This window comes from Takifugu rubripes, chromosome 5 (genome assembly GCF_901000725.2).
Source record: "Takifugu rubripes chromosome 5, fTakRub1.2, whole genome shotgun sequence".
NCBI lineage: Eukaryota > Metazoa > Chordata > Actinopteri > Tetraodontiformes > Tetraodontidae > Takifugu > Takifugu rubripes.
The window spans coordinates 7,821,381-7,837,749 of record NC_042289.1 but is presented as its reverse complement, the minus strand read 5'-3'; the positions used below and the strand labels follow the sequence as shown (position 1 = coordinate 7,837,749).

Below are 16,369 nucleotides of genomic sequence, written 5' to 3'. Positions count from 1 at the left end.
TACCTCTTCCGGCTTCTGAGACTCGCTAATTAACATCAAAATGACTAAATTGCAAACCGTAATTAAGCGATCGAATGTTGGTTTTTGGACCGCTGAAACCGAGATAACCTTAGAGGAAACCTGTGTGAAACGCGGGTGGCTGTGTAACCGCTTTATCTGTCTCCTCTGTTTCCTTTCAAATGCTTTTGCAAGGATGGTCGGGGCCAAAGTCGCCTTAAAATAAAGTTCCTGGATCTGTTCCACACGGAGTCTTCCTGTGCCCATCCGCCATCCTCTCCTACTTTCGAAACGGGGGTAAAACAAATCCTCCTTGATGAACGAGGCACTCACCTCTGCCTATATTTAGTCCCATCAATATTAAGCAAAACCTTTAATTCCTTGTGCTTTTGGGTCCCCCTATTGGCTGATGAGTGGAACTATATCGTGCTAAAACTACGACAACAAGCGGTAGCAGATGATATTCTTGTAATCACTTTAATTTACACAGATATACACTTAAACGGACAACAGCCCAAGGGATGGACTGCATCCCCCGTTCTCCTTGTTGCTGTGGGGCGGAAGGAAATTGTTCGTTTCAAATTGCAGGTTGCTCTGGTTTTGAGGACATCGTCTTCATCATCATCATTTTTTTTTTTTTTTTAAAAAGACATTTTCATATTTCATCAACGAATGGGGTATTCGTATGGTGCCCAAGAGCTGCCATGGTCTTCTTCCCATCCACAAATGTCTTTGCAGCCTGTAAATGAAAGACAGACTCTTAATAAATCCCCTCTCTTCGCATCTCTGATGTAAAAAAAAAGCGTATAGATGTAAATGTCGTCATCTTCTCGTTACCTTGACGACATTATCCAGGGTGACGGCATCTACAGCCTGCAGAACGGCGTCCGGTTGCTGGTAAGCGGCGGCGGCCAGAGCCTGAGCGCCCACTTCCTCTAACATGACCTCAGAGTTTTCCATCAGCATCAGGTACTCGGTTTTCACCTGGTTCCTATAGGCAGAAGAAACCGGCAGGTAAGTTTGAAGACCTTTGTAGACCTGCACCATGGCGGCTCCGGTCAACTCACTTTGCTGCGGTGACGTCGGCCTCAGACACGTTGCCCTCGGCCACGCCTCTCACCTGAGCCACGGCCGCGTTGATCACCTACGCGGGGGGGGAACAGCGTAAGCTCGGTGAACTAAAGACTTGAGCAGGGCTGTGTGTGGTCACGTGACCCCTTTATCACCTCTCTTGCGGAGCCAGCCTGTGTGACGGTGTAGATCCCGAACAGGCCGGAGTCCGAGTACGACAAACTGAAGGCTGTGGCCTGAAAGGCAGGTTCGGTCGCATTCAGAAAAACAACCTCACTTTTGGTTCTTTACTTTTTTCTTTTACATACATCAAAAGGGTCTGCGGTAGCTTTGGCGACACCCTGGCACAATTTACTGGTGATGTTGGAGCCTCGCTTCACCCGTGGCCCAGATCCCAGGATCCTCTGCAACACGCTAAAGGCATTAGCCTGTGCGCTGCCGTTGGCGGCGCCTTCGCTGGCGATCAGCGCGTGGACCAGGTCGTCGTTAGTGTGGACTCGCAACTCACCTGAGGGCAAACGCACAAACCACGTTAACAAAAAAGCGGTGCTCCGTCTACAGATGCATCGTCGAGCTTTACCTCCGCGATACACAGCCTTGTCCGCGGGCGTGGCAGCACCGCTTCGGACGCTCAGGAGCCCCTCGCCAACTTGCCTCAAGACAGAGTGTTTTACACCTGGAGACGTAAATCACACGGCGTCCTCATTAACTGTAATCTCCCCCACCCGGCTGAAAATAAACAACCCACAGAATACCAACGTTTATATTCATTCGGGCAAGTCTGAACTCGCCGCTACATCACATGTTCAACACGTAGCAAAGCCATCGCAGCTGCTGGAGACTCACTATTGACCTCCGGTCTCAGAGCACGAGCCAGGGCAAATATTAAACAAGCGTGTGCACGCAGATTACAGTTCCATCGATGAGCCCAAGTCAGAATTCACACAATCGTTAGCAAAATGGAGCGCGACGTGAAGAGCTCGACAGTGAGACACAGCCGGAGGACACTCACCTATGCCCACAAGAGCCATCCTGCCAGAGATGAAATTGTCCTCAACGAATGACTGCAGCTATGAGGAGGAGGAGAGGTGATTGAGAGCTACACTCAAACAAGCACATCCACCAGCACCAGACTTGAACCCCGTACCTGGTTAGCAGAAATGTGACCGACCATGTGGTCAGGACAGTACAGAGAGTTGGACAGGGCGTTCTTGTATGCCGCCTCGTGCAACTTCTCAAATACTCCTGCAGGACAAACGATTCAGGAACATGAATCAGCAGCAGAACTGATGAATACACACACAGTAGGGGTTCATCACGTGCACGTTTCACACGTGCCGGAATCCTGTATTTTCGGTTTCTAACCTGTCTGAGGACACTGCTGGGCCACCGCCTTGTCTATCTTCACCCTGGACACCAGTTCGCTCACTTCCCATGGACGGAACTCCTGAGCTGTGCTCACGTCGCCCAAATACTCCGTTAAAGAGTCGCTGAACGGACAGGACACACAATCACCCACTTATGGACCGAAGCATTGACGCAGAATCCTGCAAGCTGGAATCTATACGATCTATATGAAGTCAATCAAATATGAAGATGGCAGCACTCACAGATGCTCTCTCAAGCAGTCTACGGTGTACACCATGGTCTCCCTCGTGGACGTCACGCTGCAGGTAAAACACACAATTGGCTCATAGCAACTAATTACACTCTAACAGCGGTTTTGCCTCGCAGTTTCAATAGTTTGTGCAAGTACGTTGACTCACGTCAGGCTGCCCCCGAGAGCTTCCACGCCACGGCAGATCTTGAAGGCGGACGCACCTTTGGTAGTCTAAAATCAAGCGTTTCAGAAAGATGACTTATCTTCTCCTCTATTTGGATAAAGTCTCACTTGAGAACCAACATAAGATTTAAAGCAGGAGTTGATGATTTGGCGTGTGAGCTAATTACCAGGTTTGCTGCAAGTCGCAGCACGTGAGAGACGCCCTGGTTTTCAGCCGTCTCATAACGACTACCTGCTTTCACGAACACACCAACCCTGGACAGGGGGGAATAGTTCTCCAAAGAGGCAACCACCAGACCATTCGGAAGCTTGGACACCTGAAGAAGTTGGAAAAAGAAAGTATGTGCAAACAAATCTAAATAAGCCACATACGAACACGATTCTTTACAGGCACTTACTTGGACATTTTGGGGAGGGAAAGGTGCCACTGTTTTGTGTCCAGCAAGGGGTACAGTCAGATCTTGGCTCCTTCTGGCAGCAGCATAGCAACGTCTCTGCAGGAAGTGATAATATTTTATACTTACTTTTATTTTAAACAGTGCTTTCAATCCTGGTGTTGACAAGAAATAAACCTAAGTAGGCATAGGTCATGGTATAATGTATTTATTTTATGCACGGCAGCTGTCATGACCTGCGGTGAATGCATCAGCAGTAACGTGTTCTCAAGTAACTTATTTTATCAAAGAAAACCAAATTGCTGCACGTAAGTTACTTAAGATGTGTATAATTCAAACAGCAATAAAAACAAGGCAAACAGTGTAACACAGCCAAGACTGTTAACACCGTCCCGACATATCTCAATCTACAAACTCAGGTGACCTTCAAATGTTGTCAAGCAGAGCAACAATTACACCAATGTGCTACAAAAGAAGGTTGTTGGACATTATCCATGGTGAAATCGGGCGTTTTAAACCCACATCACAACAACAGTGATTTGTGGCGGTGACAGCCACACGGTCATGGGAGCCAGAATTAGCTAGCCGGCTGTGCTAACGTGTAAGTTAGCCAAGAAGCTAACTACGATTAAATGCTCTTTCACCCTTCCAGACAATCTCGGAAGTCAGCATTTACGTCGTGCCCGCAACACACATCCAACAAATTTGAGACGATCCCAGAACTCACTGGGAGACAGTTAAAAGACCGGAGTCCTCTCATGGTTCAAATGACCCTGTCCGGATTCTCCTTCAGCCGCTCCTAGGAAGGATCGCGCGGAGGGCGGATTTTTTTGTTACCCACAATCCACCGGAGCAAACAGCTGGAGCAAAGCCGGAAGTTAAACAACCAATCGCTGAAAAGATCAGAAAAAGTAATCAAATAAATAAGACGAGAACGTTTATTTTTGTTAAACCACTTTAATAACCTGTATCTCAGTTATTTAGAATGTCATGGTGATATGTAGTATTTTTAGATATTTCATTTGATAGACATTTGAACCGCCAAATATAATCCTAATTTTAATGGTCATAATTAACAGACAATACAGGTTTATGTATTAATTGGCAGAATCATTCCAAAGATAAATTCCTTCCAAAAAACTGAGATACACATCTACTCATGAATTTTCTTTAAATGTCTTTTGTGTGCTGTATTTTTATAGTTTTTATATACATAAGGCAAACAATCAAATGTGCTGAAGGGCTTTAACATTACAGCAAAGTTAACATACAGTTTTCACATTTTAGACTTAAACATTTATTACAAAACAACTGAATTTAATAGTCACCAAAATGCATTTTAATACACTACATTATAAAAATATAATCAAAATGTTACGAGTAGCCAAGACAATCATTCACCAGCTTAAATACGCACCTTTGGCTCACATAGCATCTTAAGACTGGTGCGTTAAATATTTTAAATCTCACAGCGAATGACAGTTCAATAAATACACCACAGAACAATTATACAAAAATAGTCTGCTAGGAAAATCTTCACCTTTAAGATGTCCACATATCAAAACCGGAAACATATGCAGCACATAGAGAAAAAGTTCAAACTGCTGAGTCACAGATGAAGAATCACACATGTGTCCTTTGTTACCACATAAAAGGGCAGTGGTTCTCCACAAGCTTTGTAGACCCCTGTCTCTTTGAGGGTTCGGAACGATAACCTGGAAAGATGGGCGTCTCTCCGACTCCCTGGCTCAGCTGTCACTTGGCGTTCCGTTACAGCTGCCCATGTGGATGTCTTTCCTCAGCTGTAGCGACACACAGCTCAGCCAGCTTCGACTGGTGGTCATTTCGCTGACAATCTCCCACGTGTCGGTGTCCTCGCAGTACCTCTCTATAGTGTCATGATACCTAAAACAGATGGGAAAGTACATATCCATGAACTCAGGATGTCTCATTTGTTATACAAGTGTAATTTCTGCTATGGTAACGCTACAGAAAATGAAAGCAAAAGTAAGATACCGCTCTATAAGCCAAACTGTACCTGTGGTCTAAAAAAGGTGGCACAGATTACTCTCTCACCTGTCCCAACCTTCTTCTCCTCCCAGGACATAAATCTTCCCATCCACCACAGCAGCGCCAGGCCGGTAGCGCCGTTCCTTCATGGGGGCACACATGGTCCACTGGTTGGTTATTGGATCGTAGCACTCCACTTTATCCGTGTTCTCTGTTGAGGCGTGCCACCCCCCTGTGGCAGCAAACATTCACGATCATCTCGACCTGCTTTATTGGACCATTTGTGTGTGGTCGCATGCAGTATTCACCTATGACATAAATCTTTCCCTTGAGTGTGCAAGCGGCGGAGCCGGAACGAGCGATCTGCATGGGGGCTAGCTCAGTCCATGCTCCGCTTTTAGGGTTGTATACCTGCGCGAGGTCGGTGCCGTCACCATCCTCCAAAACTGCTCCGCCTTCCAGGAAATGAAAAATAAAATCAAAATAAGAAATATGTCAACACGGGCCGTAGGAAAAAGGCAACAGCATTTCCTACCAGTCACATAGAGCAGCCCGTCCAGGGCCACAACAGCAGGACTGGTGACGGCCATCTTGTACGACTCTGTAAACTGCCACAAGTTGGTGTGAGGGTTGTAGCACTCCACCGAGTCAAGACGAGAGCGTCCCTCCCAACCACCGACGGCGTACACAAAACCATCCAGCATCACCAGACCTGAAGAGAGACAACGCTGAAGACATTTAGCATTTTCACAGCCTGCCAGCTAGTTTATAATAAGGTTTTAGTCCCCTCCAGCTTTAATCTGATAATACTTAAGTTTGTTAACTGAACATGAGTCCAGTCAGTTTATATTTTAAAGACTGCCCGACAACAATGTAAGTGAAATTATTAGAAAATATAATGATCTATCGATGGCTGAAGAAAAGGGTTGAGACCTGCTCACCCAACTCTGAGCGAGCCACATTCATCGGCGCCATCTCGGTCCAGGAGTCGAAGCAGGGGTCGTAACGCCACATCTCCCTGCTGGCCGAGCCGTCAGGAAACTCTCCTCCTGCCAAATATAGAGTGGAATCTGGAAAGGAAGAGGGGAAATTGGTGAACCCAAATTGTAAATCAGGAGGAACGTAAGCCAGTCGGTGCTCATCTCTCACCCGACACCACCAGTCCATGCTTGCTCACAGCAAAAGGCAGGCACGCCAGGTTTTTCCACTGATTCGTCACAGGATTAAAGCTCTCCACGCTGCGCAGCACCACCTTATCATCCTCTCCTCCTACCGTCACGATCACTTCAGCTGTGGCTGTTGCCATGGTAACAGAAGTGGGGGAAAAGAGCAGGAGTGAGCCAATAGATGTTGGCTTTTAGTGTGAGGTGGCAAATAATGATTGACTGCTTTAAATAATCAGTCTATTGAGCGCACAAACTAATAAAATGTTATTGCACAGTTGTGTTTACCTGTGGACCTGCGCGGCCTCGCTCTGGGGCAATAAAGTTCTCCACGACGATCCTTTAGCAGAAGGTAGTCCTTAGCCTCTGAGATGAGCTTCTGGCAGCCTGGATTCTCCTTCACCACATCCAGAGATTCAATCACATCGTGGAGGTAATATGGGCTGATGAGAGGCAGTCTGATATGCTCGAGCACCTTGGAGAAACGGTTTGTATAGGTAATAATTTAATAAAAACTGCCACCATCGATCAAATTCTAAATGTATTAATTAGGACAAGACTGTTTCAGCCTTTTTGATCCACAAACAGCTCTGGACAATAATGCAGCAGCACGCAGTACATAAAAAAGACACAGTTCTTTACATAAAGCGACACTAAATTAAAATGTAAAATCTAACCTTTTCAAAGCTTTGTTTACGGGAGGGGCATTTATTCAGCCACAACATTGCGGCCTCAAACACCATCTCCTCTTTTGACGCATTGAGGAAGTCACTGGCGAGGATTTCAGTCAGCTTGTCCACACACAGAGACAAAAACTCCTCCTGGTGGGTAAACAAAAAGACATCAGCGCCAACTTTGTCAAACACATGTAGACATATTGCAGGTGTAACCGATGACAGTCACGCCATCTTTAAACCACGTCATACACAAAACAAGCAACACACTCAGGTCTGATAAACCTCTGGGATAATAGTACAATACAACAGTACAAGATTATTATTAGGACACATGTCTATATTCTTGTTTTTGACAGCTAATCTTCAAAACACATGAGGCTGCATCAGTTTGCTACCTGTTTATGAACACCGCCGAAGTGCTCAAGAATGTATTCCATACTGCGTTTTTCCAGCACCTTACAGGAATGGGCCTCAGCGAAGCAATGGATCCCCACACAGTTCATCTCATCCATCTGACGCTCCATAAAACGACAGCAGGCCTCTCGTACCGCCATCACGTCCAACAGGTTGGCTGCTGCCAGAAGGGCCTGTGGCACACATAAAGCAAGTTTATGCACGCTTCAAAAAGGGCAAAAAGGCAACGAGATGCCTTACCTGCACATTTGCCTTGGAGATGTAGACCTCAGATGTGTAGGCGTAGCTCACAAGCATGCCTATCATCTGAGGCTCGACTCCATTGATGGCAACTCGCTCTTGTTTCGACTCAATCAGGTCAGTGGAGAACATGGCCTAGGAGGAGGCACGAGTCGCGTTAGGTTTACATTATTCTCCAACTTATGAACCTTGTGGCAATCTCTTCAAGATTCACCTGGAAATAGGAGCTAAAGGAAGCCAAAACAATGCGATGACAAGGGAACTCCTGTCCCCCGCAACACAGGGTGACGTCACAGAAGGCGTTGTTGAGCCGGAGGCTATTGAGGCCCTGCAGAACAGTACTGGGGTGTCTGGCTTCCACAAACAGGTAGTCCTCGCTCGTCTGAGGGACTGACACAGCGGCAGGAGCGACTCCGACGTCCTCTTCTATCGGCAATGTGCCGTTCATGGTGGGAGGCAAAGCCAGCCCGGCGTTGACTGCGATCACTTCAGCCATGTCTCCCTTTGCTAGGCAACGCTGGAAAGTTAATAGACATGAAACAAACAAGCAGAAAACAAAACACACAAACCAGTTTGGACCATTTGACAACATAAAATGCACCGACTTCTGGTAATAATGGCCCAAATACAAAAGAGTCAGAGTAGGTTTTGATAAGGTATTCCCGATAGCGTTAATTTGAAAGTGTAACAGTCGTGAGAGTTACTGGGCGGAACCAGAGGCTGAGATTTAGCTCACTAATGAGGCTTAGCTATTATTCAGTGGCTTCGCCGCCAAAACAATACCTTTTGAAACCCCTTTCAAATCAGAATAATATTAAGAAGATCATAACACAAAGGCTCTACAAACAAGTATCGTTAAAACACTGACCTATATTACCTTAATGGCATAATCGTGACTAACTCGATCCTCCACTTCCACTCAAGCGTTAAACGGTAATGAGCAGCAGCCGTTCGAGCGATTCCTCCCACCGGAAGTTCCTCCCATCGACGCTGCGACGAGCAAGAAAGTTCCCTGCCACACACTTCCGGTTTCGCTTCGATGGCTAGTTCAATCTAACTTGGGACTCTCCTCCTCTTTCGCTCGCTCGCTCTCCTTCTCTCTCCCTCTTAAATAGATTAAATGATATAATATTAAATAATTAATAACACTAAATCATCTGTATACCCTCATGGAGGTTTTTTTTTGTTGCTCTGAACACTAAATCTACTTTAGTTCCATTATAGCAACCCAACATGTGTTCTCAGCTGTAGATTATGTTGCATATTAAACGCACTCGTGGACAAGATCATTCAGACCCCATCTAAACTTCAAACATAAACTTATTTTATACACATTTTATTCCTTTTTTCATACAGTGATATTCTCAACAGTCAAAATAATTACACCCGAAAACAGCATAATCAAACTATGAGCCTGAAATCATATTTATGGCAAGAAATACTGGCACCAGTAACCAAATTCACTCTTGCTTTTGAGTACACAGTGCAGTTATAGACTGACTATATCAGATTGATAGTCACATTATCGATTTATATATATGGACTGTTAGTCATGGTCATGGACAGTGCAGCTAATTTTGCTTCCATAAAATCATAAAGAGCTGTCTTTAATCATGCCTGGGTTCTCCAAGGTATTTCTCCTGCGAGCAACAGCCTCCAAGATCTTCTTTCGGGGTCCAAGTTGGATGCGAATGCTCTTCAGGTCCTCATCACTGCACAGCATAAGCGCCTCCATGTCCATGTGTTCTTTGCTGAATGATAGCTCAAACTCTGGCAAAGAGATGGCGGACAAGAACACATCCAAGGGAGAGCTATCATCATCTTCATCATCATCCAGACCCAGATCTTCCTGGTGCCAGGGAAGATCAGTGTCACCAATCTCCTCAAAGCCAACAGCATCATCTTCCTCAATAGACAGTTCATTTTGAACAAGATAGCCGAGACTCTCTGTGTTTGCCATTGGGGTATCATCTGAGTCCATTCCCATCTTCTTCATGAAAATTAGCCCACCAAGGCCAGGACGGTTGAAGATGGACTGTTTACCTTGGGCCAGTTCGTCTTCATCATCGTCCTCTTCAAAGTTCTCTGTCACATCATTTTCTAACGTTTCATCCTGTTCATGAAAGACATCCAGAAACTCGGGCTTTTCAGACGCTCCAGTTTCTTGTTTGAGAAAAATAACATTACTGTCCCCTCCTGAACTTTGTAGTGTGCCTTTATCTTTCTTCCCAAGTTTCCTCTGGAGTGTTCCTTTAACCTTGGCTGAGAGAGACCCAGATTTTTCTGCAGCAATGAGCTTAGAGAACTGACTGGAACCAGTCACAGAGCCACCATTTGAGAACGTTGCTGCACCATTAGCCTCTGTAACGGGCCCACGTTGCATTTTATCCATCCTGCTCTGGTGTTTCTTCTTCACCTTCTCACATAGCTTCACACGCTTCTCTGCTTCCTTAACCGCCTCCTTCTTCTGCATGGCGACCTTCTTGGCGTTTTGGTTGGTCTGCTGTGAGGCAGCTGCGTCAAGGAAACGCACGCAGTCCATGCGGTCCTGAGAAGCGGCAACATCCATGGCTGTGTGGAATTCATTGTCCAGTGCAAAAATATTAGCACCGAAGTTAACCAAGAAGCTGAGGATGTGCATGTGGCCATTAGATGCAGCGTGATGTAAAGGTGTATTGCCCCAGATGTCACTTTTGTTGGGATCACCTCTGCACGACACAAGAAAAAACATTTATTTAATTTTAATTAAATATACAACTTTAAAAAAGAAAAAAGACACTATAAAACAATAAATGTGCCCTTGCAATAGATGGGGAAATAGTACTTTACTTGATAAAAAGCTAAATCGTCAGAATATTCAAACGCTCGAACCTGAAAAGACTCTGATTTACTGTTGGTTCTTTTTTCTAATTGCTGGGGCTCCTGCTACATTTACATCACATCCATGGTTCATTTTCACTTTATCTCACTTCACTTTACTCAGCAGCTATTTTAATCATATGCGGGTTAAAGTAAATTACATTGTTATCTAATATGTCTCTTATTTCTGAATTCAGATGAGATAATCAGTAAACTATTAAGAATTAAAGTCCTCCAACAGCTCGCTCTAGTGTGGCTCTCATAAAAGTCTTAATTGCCTCATTCCTGGACCAACTAGTCATAAATCCCTTTTGATACCAGAAATGCAAAAAGCACAAAGGAATAACATACATTGTGCTAAATATTCAACAGAAATCCATTCTGAAACTAGGTTTACTGTCAAGATTTTCTGCTAGCAGCCTTTCTTTTGTTGTGGTGAATGAGGGACTAATGAGAGGGTGGTGGGAGTAGATAAAGGGCTTTTTGTTGTGAGGTATGAATCTTTGGTTCATTACACATTTGGCTCAGCTCTAAGGACACAAAAATCTCAATAGTTGTACTTTAGTTACATGATTGACCTATAAACCAATACCCACAATTCTACAACTATATAACAAATGTTCTTTTCTCCAATCATAAAATGGTGACATAACATAGTTGCCCTGACACAATTGGTTTCACTTGTTAGTGTTTAACACTATATTCTAAAATATACAGTAGGCTGGATTCAATTGGCCATTACACCTTGAATTAGTGTATTTTTTACAAACAATAGAACATTTCACTAAATGTCATAAAATTCAATTCAATTTCCCTACGGGGATGAATAAAGTACATCTTAATCTTAATCTTAAAATGACACATGCTTAATGATGAATGATTTCAGCTTTTAAGCACTTATCATTTAAAAATTATGTAGAGCTTATTAAGCTTACTCTCTGCTGCATATAAGCTGGAGGGCATCGATGTGTCCGTGGAAAGCAGCCAGTAAAGTGGGAGTCATGCCGTCCTCATCTGGGGTGTTCAGGTCCTTCCTTGTGGCCTCTTTCAGGAGGTCCAAGTATCCATCAATTGCTGCTTTGTGGTATCGAGTCATCTCTAAAAAGAAAAGATTTAAAAAGATCTTCCTCTTTGCTTCACTTCCCCTACACCATTCATCACTTGCAGAACTGACACGAAAGCAGATTCGAGCAAACACTGTGATCACTGGGTGTTGACGTATCAGCAGCTCAGAGCCATAAAACAAAGGCAAAGTCCGGTCCACTGCTGGAAACAGCACAATTTACTCGTAGCTACGATACAGAGTAGGCCTATGTAATAAAAGCATGGTCATGTGCACAAATTTGAGGCTCCCCCATATTTTTTTTTTGTCTGAGACATTCCAAAACGAGGTCTTGTAGTGTTTGCTCTTAGTTTCAATGTCACATTAGTTGTATTAAATTGGATTTTGCAGGGAAAATAACCTTACAATATTATGTGTTATGCCCATATAATTTCCATTAAAATTGGAATTACATGGTACATTGTGCATAAATAGTAAATTAAATATTCTACAAGATAAGACATGATTAAAGTACAAACAGTTTCAGGGAATATGGTAACTTTATGGTAGACTTAAAGTTACTTATGGTAGACTTATGGTAAGTTTATAGGCTGTGGGTAAAGGTCTGCTTTTGGAACTAGTTTGATTACATTTTACATATGCAGCACTCTTTATTGTATATAACCACAGTAGTCATATTTGCATATTACTTCTTTGTAATTTTGTAAAAATAATTTGTCAACTGACTGGTTGAAATAATCTTCCGCATTCTTTGTTTTGTTTGCTTGTTTAAACCCCTAAAATGTAATGTCTTCAAAAACGATTAATGCTTAAACCTTTACAGTATGTAATTCGGATAACATTGACAGTTCTATCTGGCGCCGCATTCTTCGCGTCAATGAGCGGCTGCAACGCAATAAAGAAGCAATCGACGAAGAAGAAAATCAAGAAGCGCGTTTTCACTAAAAAGGGACGAAGAAGAAAGTTCCTGCTCGGCCAATGAGCGGAGAGTGGGAGGAGCCTCGCTCGGCATTTCAGAATTGATTTAAAACAACTTTCTTTCCTCCCTTTGACAGTTTTTGGACGAGTCGATGTTTATCTCCTTCGCATAATCGGTCCCACACCGACGAGTCACACCGAGCTCCATCTGTCCCCCCTGGGTTCGCTCATTTCCGGGTAGTCCGGCTGCTCCAGGCGCTGCAGGAATGTCCGGTAACAATGGCTCGGCTGTCAGCCTCCTGTCGTACGAGACTCTGGTTCATGCTGTGGCAGGTGCTGTGGTGAGTACGGATAACATGGGAAGCCCGCAACCTGCGGGCCACTTGTTTGTGTTTTTCTTAAAATAGTGATTTGGTTGTTTTCCGTCAGGGGAGTGTGACAGCTATGACCGTCTTCTTCCCTCTGGAGACGGCCAAAAGCAGGCTGCAGGGTGAGCTGGAGCTCTCGGAGTTTAACTGATTACAGCTGCTTAAAACTTCCACTTTAGGATGCTTTGCCGTCACTTACAGACACGTAAAAGACTACTACAATGTTGAAAAAGGACTTTAAAAGTTTAAATCACGTTTTAACCAAGAACTTTACCGTGTAAAAGTGCACACGTGCAATTTTACTAAAACTCTGTGTATTTATTGTTATTATATCTACCTCAGCATACTAGTTCAGTCCATCTTTCTCTCGTAAATAGTCCCCAATGCTCCCATTCCATTATAATCTGTCACTTTTCTGTCCCATTCATTTAACTTTGATCAGATTTAGATTTACAGTCCTGACCAGTCTATTTGCCTCTATTATCCCTTTATAACAGGTTTGTTATTCAGCAGCTGGCCAGGTACATCGTGATACAGCTACATTTTATCTACACGGGGCTATTTTTCTAACCGAAGCATTAACTCTAGGATTAGGTGGGTTGCCCTTTCACCTAGTTCAGGACACTTGGTCAAAGTTTATGAATTGTTTTCTTTCTTTTTAAGTGGATGAGAAGCGGAAATCTAAAACTACACCCGTCATTCTGGCTGAGATAGCAAAGGAAGAAGGCCTGTAAGTATAGTTTTGCTCTCACAAAAATGCAGCCATGCTGCCAATAAATTGTTATTAACTCTATTGACCCAAATGTGTCAGTCTGTCTCTGTACAGAGGCTGGTTGCCCGTCATCTCCAGCCTTTGTTGCTCCAACTTTGTCTACTTCTACACCTTCAACACACTGAAAAAGCTGATGATATCTGGTCCAAATGGGTCCAGACCCAGCAAAGATCTGCTAATTGGGATTGTATCAGGTTTGTGTGCGGAATAACTCCATGTGGATCCTGTAAAAAGGAATCAGTACAGTTAACCAAGCGTTGTCCATGAAGGGGCCGTGAACGTGATCCTCACTACTCCCATGTGGGTGGTCAACACTCGACTGAAGCTCCAGGGGGCCAAGTTCAGAAATGAAGACCTTCATCAGACCCACTATACAGGCATATTTGGTGTGTGACGCTCGACAGTTTGTATTTCTGATTACTGTTAGCGTGACCCTCCTCTGTCCTTCCCCGTACAGATGCGTTCACTCAGATTATATCCAATGAAGGTGTGGGAGCGCTGTGGAACGGCACGCTACCTTCTCTCATCCTTGTCCTTAACCCGGCCGTGCAGTTTATGTTCTACGAGGCCATGAAGAGGAAGGCAGGGAGAGAGGGACGGAAGGTAAGAGGACAAAAGTGGCCAATGGGGGATTATAAGTTTGCGCTGATCTCCACCATGTTGGGTCCAGTACACATTGCTGACTCAACTTTAAGAGTCTTGTGTGATATTTAAATGATCAAAATCCATTCTGTTCTGGGGAATTATTGCCTCATACATAACCAAAGAGCCAGACTGTGATGTCCGCACACCATCTTTATGGTGTTGTAGTGCTTGTCGGGACTCATCAGGGTTGTGTTCAAGGCCAGATTGATTCTCTGTTTTCTACTACAGATTTCCTCAGCTGAGATCTTTCTCATTGGAGCTATCGCCAAGGCCATCGCTGCCACCAGCACATATCCTCTTCAGACGGTTCAGACCATTCTGAGGGTAAAGACCAATCTGAAAGATATGTTTTTACTGCTGTAAAAAGCCTCTGATAGATAACAACCGTGCAGATCTGAGTGTTTTTTCACTGAACAGATGACTTTCAATGCAATTTGCAAAGATAACTTGTAAATGAGGCTATTTATCTCATTCATGTAGAACAGAAACATATGACCTTGTGTTATTTAGGTTAAAAAATGAATATTCACATCTCTTGGAATGAAAGGAGACAACCTGTTTTATGGTTTCTCCACAGTTCGGCCAGTACAAAGGTGGCAAAGGCGGCTTGATCGGGAGCCTCTCGAACATTTTCTCCCTGCTCATGGACAGAATTAAGTAAGTTGGACTTTGACAGCAGGCTGCCTGATGCAGGGACCGCCGGATAACGTGTGTTACTGCTGTTTTGCAGGAGGTACGGGGCTCTTGGTTTGTATAAAGGCCTGGAGGCCAAGCTGCTTCAGACAGTTCTGACCGCTGCCCTCATGTTTGTGGTGTACGAAAAAATCACCGCGGCCACCTTCAAAGTCATGGGCCTGCACAGGAAGCTGCAGGCATGAAGATGTGGTGAGCTCCATAACCCCGGTGTGGGAATGAGAGGGGATCGTGTGGGAATGAGAGGGGATCGGTGCGGGAATGAGAGGGGATCGGTGTGGGAATGAGAGGGGATCGGTGCGGGAATGAGAGGGGATCGGTGAGGGAATGAGAGAGGATCAGTGTGGGAATGAGAGAGGATCAGTGTGGGAATGAGAGAGGATCGATGAGGGAATGAGAGAGGATCGGTGCGTTTACAAACACTTCCAAGCTTGCCTGAAATATCAGCGTCACACTTTGACAAAAGCTGTGTCCAATTTTAAAATAACCCTTTACTGATCCATTTGTGCCAAATGACCCCAATGGGAAAAGAGAAGAGACCTTTAATTCATTTGTGGAGACCAAGTTTAGGAGTGAACAAGAGGGACCAAATGAGTTTATTGAACACAAGGACCCGGAGACGAGTTAACGTGCAGTTTTTATTATATCATATAGGGGCACTTGGCGACTGTTTTCTTCAGAACTTTTGCCTTCCACTTGTCATTAAATAGTTTTGTCTTGACAGTTTACATGAAAATAATCTGTAACTGCTGATGCAATACTCGACGCTAATTTATTTTGTTGTTTTGTACGTGTAATATTGATCTAATTATGTGAGTTAAAATGGTTTGGGTTAAATGATCGTTGTCACCAAGCAAAAATAAAAATGTTTGAGAAATTCTTGTGGTATTTTTGTGCTACAATCCATCTATATAATGTTTTTTTAAAAAAAACCTTTCAATTTTAGAGGAACTGCGCTATGTTTGTCAGTCTTTTGATGGCCAATGAGGGGCTATGAGGATCATCATCCGGCCACGGAGATTAGAGCTATTGGTGGGAACATATAGAAAAAGGGCACACGGCCGCTGATTAGCCAGTGCACCCACCCCTTGATTGTGAAGGGCGACAAACGGAGGACACTGAGCGCTCTCCCGTGTCTCAAATAGGTCTGCCAACAGCTGCCCGTACCATCCCAGAAGAGGCTCGCTATGCCTGGTTGAAGCCTCCAGTCGGCATCAGCAGGTTTCCCCTTTCTACTGTCCTGCCTGAAAAACTATCGGACCACCTGCTGTTTCATCTGAACCACCTTGTGCCTGTGTTTT

The 16,369-nt window shown here is 44.3% G+C and overlaps 4 protein-coding genes across 6 annotated transcripts; 1 reads left to right on the top strand and 3 right to left on the bottom strand.

The window, feature by feature from the left end:
• Nucleotides 1-458: 458 nt before the first annotated feature.
• uqcrc2a (ubiquinol-cytochrome c reductase core protein 2a) lies at nucleotides 459-4,115 on the bottom strand. The gene is made up of 14 exons (XM_003964616.3): nucleotides 3,974-4,115; nucleotides 3,250-3,345; nucleotides 3,019-3,168; nucleotides 2,835-2,899; nucleotides 2,679-2,735; nucleotides 2,434-2,558; nucleotides 2,216-2,313; nucleotides 2,081-2,138; nucleotides 1,649-1,744; nucleotides 1,377-1,576; nucleotides 1,224-1,304; nucleotides 1,065-1,141; nucleotides 835-988; nucleotides 459-736 (listed from the first exon to the last, which is right to left on the bottom strand). Exons 1-14 carry the CDS (start codon nucleotides 4,004-4,006, stop codon nucleotides 653-655), a joined length of 1,374 nt encoding a protein of 457 aa, XP_003964665.1. The 5' UTR covers nucleotides 4,007-4,115; the 3' UTR covers nucleotides 459-652.
• Nucleotides 4,116-4,478: 363 nt separating this feature from the next.
• Nucleotides 4,479-8,763, bottom strand: LOC101069892 (kelch-like protein 20). Of its 3 annotated transcripts, none has more exons than XM_003964630.3 (12): nucleotides 8,628-8,763; nucleotides 7,965-8,267; nucleotides 7,751-7,885; nucleotides 7,492-7,683; nucleotides 7,097-7,240; nucleotides 6,708-6,894; nucleotides 6,406-6,552; nucleotides 6,198-6,326; nucleotides 5,792-5,968; nucleotides 5,565-5,711; nucleotides 5,323-5,488; nucleotides 4,479-5,151 (listed from the first exon to the last, which is right to left on the bottom strand). In XM_003964630.3, the coding sequence occupies exons 2-12, from the start codon at nucleotides 8,244-8,246 to the stop codon at nucleotides 4,995-4,997; spliced, it is 1,863 nt and encodes a 620-aa protein (XP_003964679.2). In that variant the 5' UTR covers nucleotides 8,247-8,267; nucleotides 8,628-8,763; the 3' UTR covers nucleotides 4,479-4,994. The 3 variants fall into 3 exon arrangements, with proteins under 3 accessions (XP_003964679.2, XP_011602254.1, XP_011602255.1); XM_011603952.2 differs by having other exon boundaries at nucleotides 8,619-8,746; XM_011603953.2 differs by lacking the exon at nucleotides 8,628-8,763 and adding an exon at nucleotides 8,534-8,583.
• A 313-nt stretch (nucleotides 8,764-9,076) lies between these two features.
• anks4b (ankyrin repeat and sterile alpha motif domain containing 4B) lies at nucleotides 9,077-11,811 on the bottom strand. Its single transcript, XM_003964617.3, has 2 exons — nucleotides 11,545-11,811; nucleotides 9,077-10,458 (listed from the first exon to the last, which is right to left on the bottom strand). Exons 1-2 carry the CDS (start codon nucleotides 11,703-11,705, stop codon nucleotides 9,342-9,344), a joined length of 1,278 nt encoding a protein of 425 aa, XP_003964666.1. The 5' UTR covers nucleotides 11,706-11,811; the 3' UTR covers nucleotides 9,077-9,341.
• Nucleotides 11,812-12,655: 844 nt separating this feature from the next.
• slc25a17l (solute carrier family 25 member 17-like) lies at nucleotides 12,656-15,947 on the top strand. The gene is made up of 9 exons (XM_003964631.3): nucleotides 12,656-12,931; nucleotides 13,020-13,080; nucleotides 13,622-13,688; nucleotides 13,770-13,924; nucleotides 14,000-14,116; nucleotides 14,188-14,333; nucleotides 14,604-14,699; nucleotides 14,953-15,032; nucleotides 15,106-15,947. The coding sequence occupies exons 1-9, from the start codon at nucleotides 12,857-12,859 to the stop codon at nucleotides 15,251-15,253; spliced, it is 945 nt and encodes a 314-aa protein (XP_003964680.1). The 5' UTR covers nucleotides 12,656-12,856; the 3' UTR covers nucleotides 15,254-15,947.
• The last annotated feature ends 422 nt before the right edge of the window (nucleotides 15,948-16,369 follow it).

What these genes read in the sequence shown, in the direction of transcription:
- uqcrc2a (XM_003964616.3), bottom strand. Translation starts at nt 4,006, where the DNA reads ATGAGAGGACTCCGGTCTTTTAACTGTCTCCCA. An exon ending in GGTCTTTTAACTGTCTCCCA is followed by an intron (nt 3,346 to 3,973) that starts GTGAGTTCTGGG and finishes CACTTCCTGCAG; the next exon opens with AGACGTTGCTATGCTGCTGC. An exon ending in CAAGGCTGTGTATCGCGGAG is followed by an intron (nt 1,577 to 1,648) that starts GTAAAGCTCGAC and finishes GTTTGCCCTCAG; the next exon opens with GTGAGTTGCGAGTCCACACT.
- LOC101069892 (XM_003964630.3), bottom strand. Translation starts at nt 8,246, where the DNA reads ATGGCTGAAGTGATCGCAGTCAACGCCGGGCTGGCTTTGCCTCCCACC. An exon ending in CCTTTAGCTCCTATTTCCAG is followed by an intron (nt 7,886 to 7,964) that starts GTGAATCTTGAA and finishes GCCTCCTCCTAG; the next exon opens with GCCATGTTCTCCACTGACCT. An exon ending in TCGGCGGTGTTCATAAACAG is followed by an intron (nt 7,241 to 7,491) that starts GTAGCAAACTGA and finishes TTTACCCACCAG; the next exon opens with GAGGAGTTTTTGTCTCTGTG.
- anks4b (XM_003964617.3), bottom strand. Translation starts at nt 11,705, where the DNA reads ATGACTCGATACCACAAAGCAGCAATTGATGGATACTTGGACCTCCTG. An exon ending in CAGCTTATATGCAGCAGAGA is followed by an intron (nt 10,459 to 11,544) that starts GTAAGCTTAATA and finishes TGTGTCGTGCAG; the next exon opens with AGGTGATCCCAACAAAAGTG.
- slc25a17l (XM_003964631.3), top strand. Translation starts at nt 12,857, where the DNA reads ATGTCCGGTAACAATGGCTCGGCTGTCAGCCTCCTGTCGTACGAGACT. An exon ending in ATGCTGTGGCAGGTGCTGTG is followed by an intron (nt 12,932 to 13,019) that starts GTGAGTACGGAT and finishes GTTTTCCGTCAG; the next exon opens with GGGAGTGTGACAGCTATGAC. An exon ending in GCTAATTGGGATTGTATCAG is followed by an intron (nt 13,925 to 13,999) that starts GTTTGTGTGCGG and finishes TTGTCCATGAAG; the next exon opens with GGGCCGTGAACGTGATCCTC.